Consider the following 17,108-nt stretch of genomic DNA (forward strand, 5'->3'; position numbering starts at 1 on the left):
ACTCTTGAAACAAAAGCAAAAGTAGACAGAGGTAAAAGATAGCAAATTCGAGATCGAAGGAAAAGCAAGGAGCCGCGGTAAATCTTTAAAATACCGGTAACTCCGTTAAAAGTGATATGTATTTTTTTTTACATGCGTTAAAAATGACAGTGACAGGTTAAAAAACAGCTATAGCAGTTAAAAAGAAGAAGAAGAAGAAGTTGGAAAGTGTTTGCTTTTTGAAACAGCCACGCGGCTATTTCAGGCCACTCGAGCCTCTTCGCTTTTATTTTTTTTTCTTCTCTCTTTAAAAAAACACAAATTTTTTTCCTTTGATTGGCTCCTTTTCCCTCTCCCTTCCCTTCTTAAATTCTCCTCCACAAAACCCTTCCTTTCTCATTCCCCTCTATCTCTCTCTTTCTCCCCTCTTCGTTTCTGCAATATATAACTTTTTTTCTTTTTTCGTGGGTTTTTTTTTTGTATTATATATTAAGGGTTTTTCTTTTAATTTCTTTCTTTTTTCGCTTCTGTTTTTCTTTAATTTCCGAACTTTTTCGAATTTCATAATTGTGAAATGGGATTTCAAAAATAAAGTGCAGTGATTATATATTTTCATGATTTTGAAGGTTTGCTGGTGTCAAGTATGTTCTTGTGCCGATAGTTCAAATAAATTAACTGTATAAGAGTAAAGTTTTCTGCTTTAAACTTAAAAAAAAGAAAGAAGAAGAAGAATGGAATCTAGCAATGGAAAGGAAGCAGAAGGGGCAATGAAGGAAGAGAAAAGCAATACCCATCAAGAAACAGAAACTGTTTCAAATGCAGAAGAGACGAAATTGGGCTCTAAAGTGGGTAGTATGAGCAATAAAGAAATGTACTTTAGAGCAGATAAAATAGATTTCAAGAGCTGGGATGTTCAGCTTGAGAAGCATTTAAGCCGTGCATGGTCAAGGGATACGGAAGAGCAATCAACAAGAAAGGAGGAGTGGGAGATTGATTTGGGAAAACTGGATATAAGGCATGTTATTGCTTATGGGACTTATGGGGCTGTGTATAGAGGCAATTACGATGGCCAAGATGTTGCTGGTAATGCAGTTTTTATTTATTTTTCTCCCTTTCCTGCTTCCGTCCGGAAATTTTCATTCAATTTTGGAATTCAAGTTTTTTTCTTTTCATGTTTTTTATTCATTTTTAGTTGCTGACTTAAAGAAATTTCGATAATTTGAGAGTTTACCTCTGATAACTTTTTGTAGTATAACTATGAATGAATTCCTTTTGAGTTTCTGAAAAGAAATTGTGAAATATTCTGTCTGTGATAAATTGCCAATAGGTAGCTGTAAATTTCTTCACATGTAGAAAAGTAATGAGATGTCAAGTCTGATGATATGTTTAAAACATTTATGTTATGGGACAGAATAAAAGGTTCACATGACAATCTATCACTTTGAAGCATCTCTGTTAGGACATTTAGGGCTTGTTTGGTATGGTAGATGTTGCTTTTAAAGCTTTTTGTTTTTGTTTTTATTTGAAGATATGTCAAAATAATATTTTTTTTTTTATTTTTTAAAATTCATTTTTTATCAATACATTAAAACAATAAAAAACATAAAAAAGTAATTAATTTGAAGCTTCAAAAAATCTCAAGCTATTTCACTGCAATTCCAGACAAGTCCTGGTATTAACGACTGGATTTCGAGACAATAACTCTTACGTTCCATGTAAATTATGTTGTTTTTTATAACTGCAATTGTATGTATCTTATTGCACACGTTTTTTCTCTTTTTGTCTGGATTGTGTTTTCGAGAGCTCATAAAATTCGTTATTCGTGCATAGTGCTTTGGCAGAGAGGGTTGAAAAGTATGCGGCGGAAGCATCACTGGCTCAATGGCTTATAGGAAAGCTGACTTTTAGTTCATATCTCTTTTAGATAAGATGAACGTAAAACTTTTGACTTTAAACAGTAAGGCAAGACGTTTGACACTTTTTTTTGAACCAATGATTAGTATCCTTAAACATCCTTGGTTAAGTTTTCTTTTTGTCCCTCTTGATTTTTTTTTATCTGAGTAAATACTCCGGCTTAATTTTTTCTTGTCTTTTTTGGTTGTGCTTCATTGTTTGGAATGAGATAGCAATAGGCATGGCTTGAGCGAGTCATGGTAAGTGCACCTACCCATCTTTTGCGATGTCACATAAATTTGGCTGAGGTGCTTGTATGAAGGAGTTTTGAACTAGTTATATATTTGTTTAAATCCTCGGTGTTTTGCTGAAGGGAAAGGGTGTCTTTCTGATTCCTTCCCACTCTCAAATTATTTAAATTCCTTGGATGTTGAAAAGTTTGGTTATATGCTAAAACGTTCATTTCTTTGAATATTTCAGTTTTACCCAAGAGGAGGCATTCCCTTCCTTGCAAACCCCGTTACAATAAAATTGTAAAGATTGTACAAAATTTCCAGTAAATGTACTGAGTGCAAACTCTATTTTGAAGGAGCTATTTAAAAAATTCTGAATTTGAGTACTTTTATTTTTCGATATTTTCTATTGCAATACTCTGTTTCCCTCTGTCAATGTTGTAAAGCATTCTTTGTGTTCAAGTTGTCATTTCTTTCTTTCTGTTTTTCTTTCTTCTTCTTTTTTTGAAATTTATACTTCCTATCCCTTTGACCGTGAATATACAATGTTCATTGAATGGAGAACGAAGATCAAGTTGAGCCTGCGGATTATTGGTCTTAATGGCATCAACCTTCTTTCATCCTGCTATTATGTGATTGCTGCAATGAGTCAATCATGCTGTTCTGTAGAGGTGCAACGATGTGTTCTGCATTGACAGTGGATGATGTGTATAGAATGACACGTTTTTATTACAAACTGGAAATAATCCTAGAATTGTGAGGTGCCTTGTAACCCTCCAAAATCATTTCTCGTTTCTAGCAGGACATGCATAATCTTGCTTCAAATTTATGAGAAAAAGACTGGGTGAAATTCCTTTGTTATAGATGTTGCTTTGTAGTATATAGGTGTCATTATTTTACAAGCAGTATCCATATAAAGTTTTTTTTTTATGATTGGTCCAAATGTAGGAAGCTACGATGCCCGTTTGATATTTTTTAAACGTCTGTATATATGTAAAGGCATGATGATAATGTGGATTGTCTACTCCACCACCCAACCTATTATAACCGCCTAAAACATCAAATTCCCACTCCAAATGTGCAATACTTATTTGTCTCGGCAAATTCCTCACTGCCAACTATTAATAATTACAGTGAAGGTATTGGACTGGGGGGAGGATGGCATTGCTACTGCTGCTGAAACTGCTTCTCTCCGGGCATCATTCAAGCAAGAGGTTGCTGTTTGGCATAAGCTTGACCATCCTAATGTAACAAAGGTAAAGGGTACTCTGTCAATCAATGGCTTGATGTCTTCTGCGGTTACCTTTCGTTGATAAAAAAATCACTCGAAGTTCTTTCTTGCTTTTCTATTGTGATAGGTGCTGTTCCATAGATTTCCATCACAAGCTTTCTTGATGCATTGCCATTGTATCATCATCTTAAAATCTATAACTATAATTATCCATGACAGTTTGTTGGAGCTTCAATGGGAACTTCCAACCTGAAGATCCCTTCCAAAAGTTCTTCAAGTGATAGTGTCAATTCCCCTCCTTCCAGGGCGTGTTGTGTTGTTGTTGAGTACCTTCCAGGTGGGACGCTTAAGAAATTTTTAATCAGAAATACGAGAAAGAAACTTGCCTTTAAGATTGTGATTCAACTTGCCTTGGACTTATCTAGGGGGTAAGTAAATATTTTCAATTAAAATGTTTGTTATTCGATGTTTATTTATAGATTTTGTTTGGTTTTATCCACTTTTGCAGTCTGAGCTACCTTCACTCTAAAAAGATTGTACATCGTGATGTTAAGACTGAAAATATGTTGTTAGATGCTACTAGAACTTTGAAAATTGCTGATTTTGGTGTTGCTCGAGTTGAGGCTCAGAACCCAAGGGATATGACTGGGGAAACCGGTACTCTTGGATACATGGCCCCTGAGGTATCCACTGTTCTTCCTTTTCTGTTGTTGTAGTTTTCCCTTCACATGAAATCCTTACAAAATAGTTTAACGAAGTGATTGTCCAGGTCCTGGATGGTAAGCCTTACAACAGGAAATGTGATGTATACAGCTTTGGCATATGCTTGTGGGAAATCTATTGCTGTGATATGCCTTATCCGGATCTTAGTTTTGCTGAAGTCTCATCTGCAGTTGTTCGACAGGTTTGTTTGCTTTTATATTTTGATAACTGTAGTGGGAGGCCCCATTTTTATTTCTTATAATTTGGAATGCCCCATAGTTTGATCCCTGCAGTTGCAATTAGTTCCCAGGGTGCATGCTGAGGAAAACACCTACGTATGGTATTATGAGATGCATAATGTATGATGTCTTACAGAGTTGAACCTAAAGACTTACTTATGTGACTAGAAAACTGCTATCGTGCAATGTGAAAATACTGATGTTTGTACGAGCAGAAGCACTAAAGGTATCTCTTGTTTCTTGAGATAGCTGACCCAAAGATTAACACATGACTAGATGATTGATGCTGAGGGGAGTGTGATTATTTGTTTGAGTAATAGCATGAAAGCCGTGTTCTTTCTATTGTCATCATAATGTTGATCCATAGGACCAGGTGACCTGATCAGTGCAAGTTTTATCAACCCTGGCTGGACTACATCTTACATTGTTAATTTGGTTGCACTGGACATTGCCTTTTTGGAATCTAGCCTGTTCGCAGTTTTAACATACCATCTTATGTTGACAATTTCAATGTTGAAAACGATCTTGGCAGCATTTGAGGCCAGAAATTCCTAGATGTTGCCCAAGTTCATTAGCAAGTGTCATGCGAAAATGTTGGGATGCAAATCCAGAGAAGCGCCCTGAGATGGACGAGGTAGTTAGGCTGCTTGAAGCAATAGATACAAGCAAAGGGGGTGGCATGTTACCTGAAGATCAATCAACTGGCTGCTTGTGTTTCACCCCAGCTCGTGGTCCATGAAACCTTTCACCTTCCACCAGTCTTTGATGCTCATAGTATTGAAGCAATCCACTAGATCGCAGGTTTCTCTAGCACATGAACAAAGAATTTAGATGCCAGAGAATTTCTGCGTCTAGTTGATTCATCACATGCTATCATGTATTGATATTAGCTCTGCCTTTGTTGCACAGAATTATAGAATTTGGAAATGTTGGAGCTACACCTTTATTCTTTATATTTTTCCGTGAGTTCATCGTGGACATCAAGATGGATGGCAGTTACAAACCACGAGTATACGCAGATGAAAATGAATCAAAACTTTCCATTTTAATAATATTTGGTCTGTAACCAAAAGTTTGAGTTTTTCTTTCTCATCAAGGGTCGAATCAGGTAGGTTTTAAGAACATATTTTGCCTAAAACTAAAGCAGCTGAAGCAATTATTATTCTGCAAGATGAGAATCAAAGGATGCTAAAGCATGTTGCAGCAACGAAAACAGCTAAAGATAAGCATTTGGGATCCTTGCCTGTGCATTTTTGATGACGATATTATTGGACAAGCAAGTGCTGGGGTATCATGTGTGGATTGCTTCAGAGAAGTGGAAATCATCTTGTGGCCGACGGGATAAATGCAAGTGGCAAATTGCTAATGTTGGTGGAGTGGAATCTCTCATCAGCCTCCACTGGTCGGGCAGAAAAGCAGCCAAAGCTACCCTTCTACGTGTAGGTTGGATTAATATTGGCTAATTATCATTAGAGTTCTGCTTGACAGCACTCTCTCCTTATTATAGCATTTGCATTCGTATCTAGAATGATTTAACACGAGGGGATTTGTGATTGATCATTCAATATTTCACATGATTGTAAAATTAAAAAGAATATTTATTAATGAATTTTTAAATACTTGTATATCTACCTCGTTCTTCTTAAAAAAAAAAGAAGCTCTCTACCACTATATTTTGCTGAATTAAGAGGGTATTTGAGAGTGTGGTAGGGGTTGCTTTTCAAATAGCTTTTCGTGTCGAAAAGCATGCCAATAATGTTTTTTTATTTTTTAAAAATCATTTTTAATATCAGCACATCAAAACGATCTAGAAAGTATAAATTGAACTTAATTTTAGCAAAAAAAAAAAAAAATTTAAATTTTTGCAAAAAGCTGTTTGGACCGCAGTGCCAAACAGCTTCTAAATGACTCTCGAAGGATATGGATACAAGATTTATAAACACTAGGGGCTGGAAAGTAAACATTCAAAGTGGGAAGGACATTATTGCTAATATGTAAGAGTCTTGGGTGTGAATTTCCACAACCTCTGTACTCTATAAATTCTCCTGTCAAACGAAAGCGCAACTGCAATCTCACAGTTGTCTCGACACTGCCGCGCCTAACAACTTCAAAACACACAAAAACCCACTTCCGGAACGACCAAAGTTTTAAGATGTCCCACCCAGCAGCCGAAACCTCGTCCTTTATGACCGATTTCCTCCGCCAATCAGGTGGCGTTGCCATTATCGACGGCGGTCTCGCGACGGAGCTCGAACGGCATGGGGCTGACCTCAACGATCCCCTCTGGAGCGCCAAATGTCTCCTTACTTCCCCTCACCTCGTCCGTGCGGTACCCCCCTCTCTTCTTTCTCTGTACGCACACCCCGATGTGTTTCTGTTTCCGTTGAAATTGATGTTGCCTCTGCTTTAGTTTTCGTGTATCCTTTTCTCTTTTAAGTGCGGACCAAATGGTGCCTTTAGACCCAATAATCTTTTTTGTAATTCAAATAATAATAATAAAATAATCTAAGACTTAACAAAGAAAGAAAAATTTGTGTTATTTTCGCTGACAGAAATTTAGAATTCATGTCACGAAAAGGGGAATCTGTGATTTTAGAACCCTTTGAGAGAAATGGGAGGAGGGGGGGTCAAATTGGAGATTTTGATTGTGAATGAGTGGCAGCTGCTTGCAACAGAGATGGGGCAGTGATAAAATAAAATTAAATTGGTGAAGAGTACGGACCGCCATGTGGGCTGTTTTCAGCTATATCCATCTATGACTGGGTGTGGGTTTGTGCTTCTGGAATCAGCTTCTTAGATTTGATTGTTGTTTGGTAGTGCATAAACTCAGTAGATGTGAATTATCACTTTTTTTTTTTTAGCTTACTTGGCTACAATCACTCAGCTATGCTGTTTTGTATTGGTTGAAATTTGGCAGCGATTTCAGAGAATTTAATATAGTATACTGTATCAAAGTTGAACCACCCTGCTTTCTTATTTTATTTTTATGATATTGGACCACTCTGGTTTTTTTCTTTTTGTTTCAAGAATACACGATTGTAAGTAATTTTAAGTGTGTTGATCAAAGGATTGGACGTTGAACTTGGACACGCATCAATTGGTTTCGAACATTAAATACATAAAACATCACCCTCATTTTTTTCCAACCCCTTTTTAGTGATGATATGCCAAAATCTTCTATTTACCGACATTGATTGTATTTGTGAAATTTTTGCTTTTCTTACTTAAATTGTTCATTTGAGCCCCAAGAAAAATATATCCCTAAAACTTTATGCATGAGAAATATAATTAATGTACATATAAAAAGGAAAAGAAATTAACGTAATAGGAAACAAGTTTAATTCCCAGAAATCACAATGACTTTCATCTTAGGAAAAATTCCATTTAACTGCAAGTTTTTTTCTACTCAACTTTTTATGGAGAAAAGGTTTTAAATGTCTGTAATTGGTACTGGAAACAGTATTTTATCGATTCCATTAATAGAAGCTCTGTTTTGGAAAACTAAATGCAATTGATAGGATTCATGTGTTATCAATATCGATAATGGATCAATAACTAACATATTAAGAATTGCTGCCTTCTTTTGTTATTTAGCAATCTTTTCAAAATATTTTTAGCTCTACATGAAATCATATGGAATGCTGATGTGGTATCGTTCCATTGGTTAATGCATTGCTTGATTGAGCAGGTACACCTTGACTATCTTGAAGCTGGTGCAGATATTATCATCACAGCATCTTATCAGGTAATAACAATGATCTCTCTCTCTCTCTCTCTCTCTCCTCTGTGGAACTTACGCTCAGTTTTGCTTGAATGTGGACAGGCCACCATTCAGGGATTTGAGGCAAAAGGTTTTTCCAGAGGAGACAGTGAAGCCTTGCTCAGGAAAAGTGTGGAAATTGCTTGTGAGGCACGAGATGTATATTATGGTAGATGCAAAGAAGGTTCTCCTGATGGAATTGATGATGGTAGGGTTCTGAAACATCGACCTATTTTAGTTGCAGCTTCCGTTGGAAGCTATGGAGCTTATTTAGCTGATGGATCCGAGTACAGGTGAGTCAACCTCTAATTAAGTCATTGCATGAGCCGCATCATTGCGTATATCTATTTGTATCAAGCACCAATTGACAGTCATATGTCTTAGTTATATGCACTTTTTTCTAAAAGCTTTGTGGAGACTTAATCTCCGGAGTGCTTTATTGGATCTTAGAAAATTTTAGTTATTTTCTTTTTTATTCTAATAGTGACGTGGTGACTAAATCTTAAGGCTTCTTTACTGGATCTGAGTAAATGACCATGGTCATAAGCTTGATGGCATTGGAATGTGGTTCACTGCCCTTGCTCAATGAGTCTGTCCTACTGTCCTTCACGTAAGAAAACTCTAAAGTATAGTTTTTCTATCTCTAATTGTTGTTTTCCCTTTACAGTGGGAATTATGGTGATGCAATTACCCTTGAAACCTTGAAAGATTTTCATCGCAGAAGAGTACAGATCCTAGCAGAATCAGGTGCTGACCTCATAGCATTTGAAACAGTTCCAAATAAGGTAGAAGCTCAGGTATTGATCGAACCCTTTGTCATGTTGCATTATCTTAATTTCTTGCTCTTAGAGGAATGTCATGATCAAATCTGAGAAATAGGAAATGAAGTTAATACTAGTGCCACAATTCATTGTTGTGCTTATTTTCCCTTTGACTAGGTCTTTGTTTGTGTAGGCATATGCTGAGCTCTTGGAGGAAGAAGACATAAAGATCCCTGCATGGTTCTCTTTTAACTCCAAGGATGGCATTAATGTAGTCAGCGGTGACTCCTTGCTTGAATGTGCCTCCATTGCCGAATCATGCAAGAATGCAGTTGCTGTGGGAATCAACTGCACGCCTCCTAGGTTTATTCATGGACTGATTCTGTCCATTAAGAAGGTATGCTTTTTGTGTTCCTTCTATTCTTTTCTTATCATTTTTAAATGCTCTTAATAAATCACAGAACTTCAGTGTTCATTATTGGTGGTCATAAGTATCTCCATCTGATATAAAGTCAGAGCTATTCATTTGTACAATAAATGATCACTGAAACTCTGTATTTTGTTAATGAACTTATTTGATCCCATGCCAGAAATATAAATAATTATGAAGCAAGCAGAACCTAAGACAATACTCGCAATCTATGTCCTCAAATTGGTATCAAATTAGTTGTCAATGACTACACCTACGTTATTTTTTATTTTATTTTTTTGTGGTAAATTTATTAACAATTGCCTAATTTCTGCAACAGTGTGAACTTAAAATTATCACAATTTTTCTTTAGTTAAAAAGTCAAGAACTTTGATTGAATTTAGAACTGAATTTTAAGAATTTTTCAATCGTGATAAGTTCCTTGGTTTTTAGAGATGTAAGATGATATTGATGGTTTTTTTCTATATCCAGAATGGTCTTGCACCATACTCCACTATGCAATGTTGGTATAAAGAATGTGGTAATGGATAACTGTTAGTTTTGAACATCTCTTGATGCTAGATCACTTGGGTGGGGGGGTTATACTGTAGGCAACAGCAATACCACCTGCCCCTTGAATTTATGATTTCTATGTTAAAATAGTTGCTGGATACAAAAATAAGAATTGATTCCATATGTTTAGTATATTTACCAGTATTAGAATTAAAGTTAACATGTGTCTGGCACTGTGTGATTTTTATCAGGTGACTACGAAACCGATACTTATTTATCCCAACAGCGGTGAGAGTTACGATGGAGATCGAAAGGAATGGGTGGTGAGTTCATTTTGCCTTGTTTTTAAGAGATACTTTTCTTAAATTTAACTGTGTCAACTCACTCTCGGTTGCAGCAAAATACTGGCATATCGGATCAAGATTTTGTATCATATGTAAACAAATGGTGTGAGATCGGGGCTGCTCTTGTTGGAGGCTGTTGTAGAACAACTCCTCATACTATCAGAGCCATATACAAGACTCTTCCCAAAAGATCTGCTGCTCTATCCTCGCAGTGACCACGGAGAGGATAATGTAATTCCAAACCCGAACATGGATGCTTAAAAGGGCTTTGCATGGTCTGAGATTTCTTCCCTGGTGTGGAGGGAGAGTCTAACCAAATCTAAATCAAGGCCTGAGTTGAAGTTTTGTAGACGATGAGGTTTCTTTTTCATGAGCTACTTGTATTGAGAAGGTGACTCCTGCTGAACTCTTTCTGACCCGAGGATCCACGGCTTCTTCCTGTTTTTTTTTTTTTTTTTTTTACCGGTGTAAGGCTGACCCGAGGATCTACGGTCTTGGTTTCTGTATTGTCGGAAGACATTATTTCGAGTTAAATAAGGTATCTCAAATCACCATCTAATAACCCCCTATAAAATCGTTTAATTTGAACGTTATTTTGATTCTTGAGCAACAAGCCAACCCGCTCGAATAACAGTGAAAGGTTAACGGCATCATAATTTTTTTTTATATCAATTTTTTAAAAAATAAATAATTTTTTTTTTTTTTTTATATTTTTTTAATATCTTGAAGTTAAAAATATTTTTTTAAAAAAAATATCATTTTAAATAGATAAAAATAAATTATATTATATTTTTAAATGAATTTTTAACGTGTTTTTATTTGTTTTAATTAATTATTTTATGTTTTTATATCATATTAATATTTAAAAAAAAAAAAAAAAATATTATTTTAATATATTTATAAACAAAAAGAGTCCTATTATATTTTTAAATGAGTTTTTAGTGTGTTTTATATTTTTAATTTTAAAATATATTAAAATATTTATTTTAATTTTTAATATTTATTCATTAAAATTATAAAAAAATTATTAATTCAAGTGCATTTTTCAAACACATCCAAGCACCAAAAATAAATGGTGATTTAATCAAAAAAATCTGCGTAAAGTGTCAAAAGGCAGTTCTGGTCAGGAGCACGGAGAGAACCTTTGCTAGGAGCAACAAAATGCAGAACCCAAAAACTCCCAATGCTCCTTAGCTGTCACCAAGAAATGCAGATACCACTTTCCCTTAACCTCCTCTTCTCTTCTTCAACGCTATTCTTCCCCCCCTGCTAGCCTGACCAAGCTCTCGTTTCCTCCTCTCCTTTTGCTGGAATGACAGCTTTTTCTTCGTTCAATTTTGTTTTTGCTACAGCCACGACAATGTTTTGTCGGTACAAAAAGACCATCCACTCGAAAATATATTAACAAAAACACCCTTCTCTTTAAACCCCCTGCAGAAGAATTAGATATCTGCTAATTGCTTCTCTTTTTTACAATTTTTTTTCCTGATGGATCAAAGACTTGCAAAACACACACGTAAAACCCCTAGCCTTGGATCTCTCCTCTCTCTAACTCACCCCCCCTCGCAAAAACACTACCATCTCCCGCACTGTAATCCTCGGTGTTCCGCCTCCTGCGATCTAAAACCGAATAAATTCCTGAAATTCAGTCGACTGGTGACTTCACCCGCATTCTCTGGCTCAACCAACTCGCCTCTCCTTACTTTTCACGCCAAATCCTCCTGCTAATGTTAAATTAATTGCTGATTCTGCCTCGGAGAGAAGCTGTGGCTGGAGTTCGGGGCAGTATTGCTGGGTATAGAGGTGGGGCGGTGCAGGTTAGTGGTTACTGTGTCTGTCTGATGCTACTATGGAGAGGATCCTAACGTGGAGGCTTTTCATTGGTTGCACTGTATTAGGCTCGCGTGTAATTGTTATGATGTTGTTGGCATCGCCGTGTAATTAATTACCAACTAGCAATTAGTTGTGTAAATTGCTTACTTGACTGTAATTAACTTCCGTTTTTCAACGTTCTGTAGCTAAAAACCAGATTAGGGTTTCGTACCTTTTTTCCAAGTGTAGTTACGAAAACGCCCCTTTCTGTTACTGGAAACGGCATCGTGTTGAGAGGGATGTTATCTAACTTGCGCCAAAAAAGTTGGAGGAGGGAAGTTGAAGCGAGAGGGTTAAGGAGTAAGCAGCATCCGTGTGTCTCCGCTTCCTCGTAGCCGCTGCTCTGTAGCTCTATTAAACACTACATAGGTACCTCTCGGACTATTCTTCTCAATAATTATTCATCAAGGAATTCTATTTTACCGTCTCGTCTCTCTCTGTTTTTTTTCGGTTTTTTTTTTGCTACAAGAGATATGGAATTGCTTGACCTTTTTCATACTTTTGCTTTGACTTACCTTAAATTAGTGTCACTCTGCAAGTCTGGAAGAGAATACAACAAAGGGAAAAATATTAATTTTTGTGAAAAATAATTTCCTTCTCTCTTTTGGTTGGGAAAAATGATAGTTTGTTGCTTCTAATTTATACAAATGGCAAGATTGTGGGGATAGAGAACATTATGGAGATAGATGCAGAGGTCAAAGATAGCTCCCTCATTCTGATCAAACAGGGAGCTGAAGCGGTGAGTTCAGTTCTAACATTGTTTCTCTCTCTTGATATTGCTAATGTTACAGGACGCGATAGCTGATGCTTGTTTGATTGTTCTGTTTCAGAGGGTTTTTGAGTCAAGCTTTGTTGGGAGGAGGTCTATTGTTAAGGAACGTTTCTCGAAGAAGTATAGACATCCAACTTTGGATTCTAAACTTACTAACAAGCGTCTAAATGCGGTGAGGGAGATTTTTTTTTAACATAAGGTCTTTCTTCACTGGTTTTCTCTACAAAATTTGTTAAAGCAATTTTGAACCTTTTTTTTATTATTTTTTGTATAAACTTGGGAGCAGGAAGCCAGGTGTATGACGAAGGCGAGACGACTAGGGGTGTCTACTCCTGTGTTGTATGCTGTGGATCCTCTTCTGCACGCTCTAACATTTGAGTATGTTGAGGGTCCTTCTGTGAAAGATATCTTTCTTGAATTTGGGTTAAATGGTGTTGTGGAAGAACGATTGGATGACATCGCAATGCAAATTGGTGATTCAATTGGAAAACTACATGATGGTGGTCTTATTCATGGTGACTTGACAACATCAAATATGCTAATTCGGACTGGTACCAATCAATTGGTGAGTTATTTTATCTGTTAATGTTGGGGGGCGAAGGAATCCTTGTTTTCTCTGATTGCATGCTTGATTGGTACTATATCTCCTGCATCACAACCGGAAATATCTTCTCTCAGGTCCTGATTGATTTTGGCTTGAGCTTCACTTCAACCCTTCCTGAAGATAAAGCTGTTGATTTATATGTACTGGAACGAGCCTTACTTTCAATGCATTCTTCATGTGGGAATGTGGTGAGCCAAGACTAAATTTTCATCATTTCTTAATTTCATGTATACTATCTTGGATTGCTGACAAGGCTCAAGGAATAGGAGTTTGGATGCATCGAGAATGTAAAGAAACCATTTGAGAAATTGCCATGGATTTTAAATACATCAAGAATCAAACAGTAAACCTATTTAGAATTTTGCTTGAGTTTCACCTTTTTAGTTAGTACTGGAATAGAAATGCAGAAATGAGCCAGGTTTAAACAAATTGTCATAGTGAACTTGTTAAAGCAACTGCTGAATCTTATGCTCTTACAGTTCTTTTTGATAGTTTTCTCTTTTACTTTTTGTGAAGTTAAAATGGAACTGAGTAGAATCCTGCAAATGGAACTTTGCTAATGTTCTGTTTTCTTGTACAGATGGATCGCATACTGGCCGGGTACAGGAAGTCCTCGAAACAGTGGTCATCAACATTGAACAAGCTAGCTCAAGGTCCAACCTGGCTCTTCTAATTGATCATCTTTTCAACTTTTTTTTTTTTTTCTAGTTATGCTATTCTCATTTTGTATTCTTTTACAACCTATTACAGTTCGACAAAGAGGTCGAAAGCGCACCATGATTGGATAAACGTTTCCCCTATTTGTTCCGCATCAGGTAAGAGGAAGAGGTGCCCGTTGAAGTAATCAACATTACGACAATTTATATTCGCTTCTGTATTCTAATGCATGTGCGTTTACCTACAAGTTGTGATTTATGAAACAAGTTTTCATGTTCGGCCAGGGGTTCAATAGGTTTCTATTCATGACAATCTACCGCTAAAACAGTTGATGTATCCAAATCAAATGATCTTGAGCTGGTCATTTACATGACAAATGCGATATATCATATCATGTACGAGATTGTTTAAAGATTTTGCCATCGAGTTTGAATCGCATAACCTTTTGCTTTGTATAGAAGTTTTATGGAGCGTTCCTGACAACTCCTGACAACTACAGCCAGAGCAAACATTTTGTTTGATCTGAACATCAAAATTGAGTTTGGTTTGCCGTGGCTGTTCCCTCGTAATCTCTGATTATAGTGTCAGCCATACCATTTGTTTTACCGAATCCAAAAAAAGGCTAGCTCCTTAAAACTCTAGAATGGGGGGAAGATAGTCTTTTCATCATGTCACCATTGGTTTTTGTGAATTGTATAGGGTTAGTTTGGTAATTTTGTTTTTTAATATATACTAAAATAATTCATTTAACCATGTAATAAAATAATCTAATACATACAGCTCAAGGATATTTTTGTATTTTAATTTTTAGAACAGTACAATTACTTTAATGTCTTTTAAGACAACTAATTAAATTCTCACATAAAGGTTTTTTTAGGTTATTTTATTGTAAATTTCAAGGGTGTTCAGGGATATTATTGTAAATTACATTTATTAGTATGCGGATAGCCCCTACTCTATTTGAGCGGCGTGTTGAGGGTCGTCCAACCATCAAATATTGCCTTTCAAGGTGACAATTGAAAGGCCTTGGCATTTCTGATTAGATGAGGCGGCGTGTATTTCAAAATTCATGATAGTTGACACCGACAATCATTTCTCCCCTCCTTTCCATCTAGATTTTTGAGCCAATCCTTTAAAAATTCAAAAATAGTCCTTTAAGTTGTTAATTCTTCATATTCATATTTTTTTTATTTTGAATAATTTATTGAAATTTACTTTCTATTTTTTTTTGGAATTATTTTTTCAATTGATTTTGTTTTATGAACTTCGCTCTCCTTTGCCTTTTTTTTAAAAAAAATAATATTTTTTTGGGGTTTTGTTTTTTTATCTTTTAAGTTTGATTTACTAGGTTAGCTCTCTAGTTTTTTTTTTTTAATTTCATCTCCTACTATTTTTTTAATATATCAATAACCTATTAGATTACAAATGTTTTTAAATTTAACATTCATTCTTTTAATTGCTATTTATTTTGTTTGAGATTATTTTTTTTTTTTTCAAATTTCATCCTCCTTGGATGTTTTTCTCTTAAATTTTATGCTCATTATTTTTGTTGTTCTTGGAGGTTTTTTAATTAATATTTTTTTAAATGATTTTATCATTCATAATTAAATTTATTAATGATTAACCTTCTTGATTGAACTTGAGTTCAGAATTTAACAATTTTCAAGTTTTTAAAATTAGACTGTTTAGAAGGTTTGCCCTTAGATTTTCTTGATTTTTTTTTTTTAGTTGATGTTTTTTTTTTTTGAAATTTTAACTTTTTTACTTTTTGTTGTTTTCCTTCTTCTATTAAGTTGGTATTAAAGTTATTTGATAAACTAGATAGGTATGGTTTTTTTTTTTAATTTTTTTTTATTTATTGTTATCGTTTATTATATTATTTAAACTACCATTTAAATCAATAACTCAAGAATTTGGATTTTTTTTAGCCTAAGAATTTTTTTATATCAAAAAAATTTACCGAGCTCGCCACACAGCACAGATCACATTTATGGTCTATGGCTATATCCACTTTAGATATCATTTAATGTCAGTATCATTAAAAGATTGCATTCCCCTCATTTGGCTTCACTCATGTGCCTTTACGTGTATTCGTCTTTTGGTTCACAGAATTGAGAGTCAGTTTTGCGCACGGTTAGAACCACCGTTTCACTCATTTTTTATTTTTATTTTTAGTAATTTTAATTTATTTTGATATACTAATGTTAAAAATTAAAATATTATTTTATTATATATATTTTTAAAAACAATCTATACGTAAACACCCCCATGGAGAATGATGGTCCTTGTTTCCTGCATAAATAGCTTAAATAGTGTCTGTCTCCCTCATGTTTGCTCCATATTTTCCGTTTGTCCCTTGCCAAGCGATCCATGTGAAGGGAGGGACCAGTGATAGTGGCCCTTGGGAAACCATAAATGGAGGGCAACAACTACAAAGCTCGTGCATTGTTCACTTCCACACAGCTTTGCAAACTGAACCATATCTCATCTTCTTCAGGGAAATCCACAAACTGTTTCTTTATGCTGTGCTCGTAGAGATAGTGTCCTGTGGATTATATGGTGTTGCTCCAAGAGCTACCCTTGATGATGCTTTGCTTCTTTTCTTTTCCCATCTTTTACCATGACTCTGGCCAATTTTAATTTGTTTTTTGTAACTAAATTACTAAACATTTTACTTGTTTTTCCGTAACAAAAGAGTGAAGTCCGCAATCATTCCCTTTGGGTGTTGCATGAAAACCATTCTTGTTCAAAAAATGAAAAACAAAAATTGGGTAAGAATTTAGTAATTGCGGGATCAGCTTTCTTACGTTGCCTTTGATTTGCTCTTTAGCTGGGGGTAGAGCTATATTTTTTTTTAAATTAATGGGGTATTCAGACTAACTTGTATATACTTTGACTAATCGTACGAACTTTAAAATTAACAACCATGAAAGCATTAAATAACTCTAAAAAGACTCGAAACCATGATCAATAAAAAACAAATTTAAAACCTAATCATTAAATTACCTCTCAGAATCAGGGTAGAGCTATAAATAAAGCAATGAGAGGAAGAGAAAAAGAGGGGATATGTAGGGGTATTTTTTTTTTTTTTTCATAGGTGCCCCAACAAAGGTTCATAGGTTAGCAGTGAGGATGACTC

The 17,108-nt window shown here is 35.4% G+C and overlaps 3 protein-coding genes across 7 annotated transcripts; all 3 read left to right on the forward strand.

Moving 5' to 3' along the window:
• The first annotated feature begins 279 nt into the window (after positions 1–279).
• Positions 280–5,283, forward strand: LOC118049345 (serine/threonine-protein kinase 52). Its single transcript, XM_035059320.2, has 6 exons — positions 280–1,062; positions 3,240–3,361; positions 3,556–3,764; positions 3,845–4,019; positions 4,106–4,240; positions 4,810–5,283. The coding sequence occupies exons 1-6, from the start codon at positions 711–713 to the stop codon at positions 5,014–5,016; spliced, it is 1,200 nt and encodes a 399-aa protein (XP_034915211.1). The 5' UTR covers positions 280–710; the 3' UTR covers positions 5,017–5,283.
• Positions 5,284–6,321: 1,038 nt separating this feature from the next.
• Positions 6,322–10,663, forward strand: LOC118049346 (homocysteine S-methyltransferase 2). Of its 2 annotated transcripts, none has more exons than XM_035059321.2 (7): positions 6,322–6,606; positions 7,966–8,022; positions 8,101–8,330; positions 8,705–8,834; positions 8,992–9,195; positions 9,972–10,043; positions 10,118–10,663. In XM_035059321.2, the coding sequence occupies exons 1-7, from the start codon at positions 6,430–6,432 to the stop codon at positions 10,277–10,279; spliced, it is 1,032 nt and encodes a 343-aa protein (XP_034915212.1). In that variant the 5' UTR covers positions 6,322–6,429; the 3' UTR covers positions 10,280–10,663. The 2 variants fall into 2 exon arrangements, with proteins under 2 accessions (XP_034915212.1, XP_034915213.1); XM_035059322.2 differs by having other exon boundaries at positions 6,431–6,629.
• Positions 10,664–11,220: 557 nt separating this feature from the next.
• LOC118049347 (uncharacterized) lies at positions 11,221–14,381 on the forward strand. 4 transcript variants are annotated; one of them, XM_035059325.2, is made up of 8 exons: positions 11,233–11,881; positions 12,083–12,305; positions 12,592–12,675; positions 12,767–12,880; positions 12,995–13,273; positions 13,387–13,500; positions 13,893–13,965; positions 14,063–14,381. In XM_035059325.2, the coding sequence occupies exons 3-8, from the start codon at positions 12,613–12,615 to the stop codon at positions 14,098–14,100; spliced, it is 681 nt and encodes a 226-aa protein (XP_034915216.1). In that variant the 5' UTR covers positions 11,233–11,881; positions 12,083–12,305; positions 12,592–12,612; the 3' UTR covers positions 14,101–14,381. The 4 variants fall into 4 exon arrangements, with proteins under 4 accessions (XP_034915217.1, XP_073263421.1, XP_034915216.1 ...); XM_073407320.1 differs by having other exon boundaries at positions 11,227–12,305; positions 12,607–12,675; XM_035059324.2 differs by having other exon boundaries at positions 11,233–12,305.
• Positions 14,382–17,108: the final 2,727 nt, after the last annotated feature.

This window comes from Populus alba, chromosome 2 (assembly GCF_005239225.2).
Source record: "Populus alba chromosome 2, ASM523922v2, whole genome shotgun sequence".
In the NCBI taxonomy this organism is placed as follows: domain Eukaryota; kingdom Viridiplantae; phylum Streptophyta; class Magnoliopsida; order Malpighiales; family Salicaceae; genus Populus; species Populus alba.

Coding starts and splice junctions, on each gene's coding strand:
- LOC118049345 (XM_035059320.2), top strand. CDS start 711: ATGGAATCTAGCAATGGAAAGGAAGCAGAAGGGGCAATGAAGGAAGAG. Junction 3,765..3,844: donor GCCTTGGACTTATCTAGGGG/GTAAGTAAATAT, acceptor CCACTTTTGCAG/TCTGAGCTACCTTCACTCTA. Junction 4,020..4,105: donor TTGGATACATGGCCCCTGAG/GTATCCACTGTT, acceptor GTGATTGTCCAG/GTCCTGGATGGTAAGCCTTA.
- LOC118049346 (XM_035059321.2), top strand. CDS start 6,430: ATGTCCCACCCAGCAGCCGAAACCTCGTCCTTTATGACCGATTTCCTC. Junction 6,607..7,965: donor CCCCTCACCTCGTCCGTGCG/GTACCCCCCTCT, acceptor TTGATTGAGCAG/GTACACCTTGACTATCTTGA. Junction 9,196..9,971: donor TGATTCTGTCCATTAAGAAG/GTATGCTTTTTG, acceptor GATTTTTATCAG/GTGACTACGAAACCGATACT.
- LOC118049347 (XM_073407320.1), top strand. CDS start 12,613: ATGGAGATAGATGCAGAGGTCAAAGATAGCTCCCTCATTCTGATCAAA. Junction 12,676..12,766: donor TCAAACAGGGAGCTGAAGCG/GTGAGTTCAGTT, acceptor GTTCTGTTTCAG/AGGGTTTTTGAGTCAAGCTT. Junction 13,501..13,892: donor ATTCTTCATGTGGGAATGTG/GTGAGCCAAGAC, acceptor TTTCTTGTACAG/ATGGATCGCATACTGGCCGG.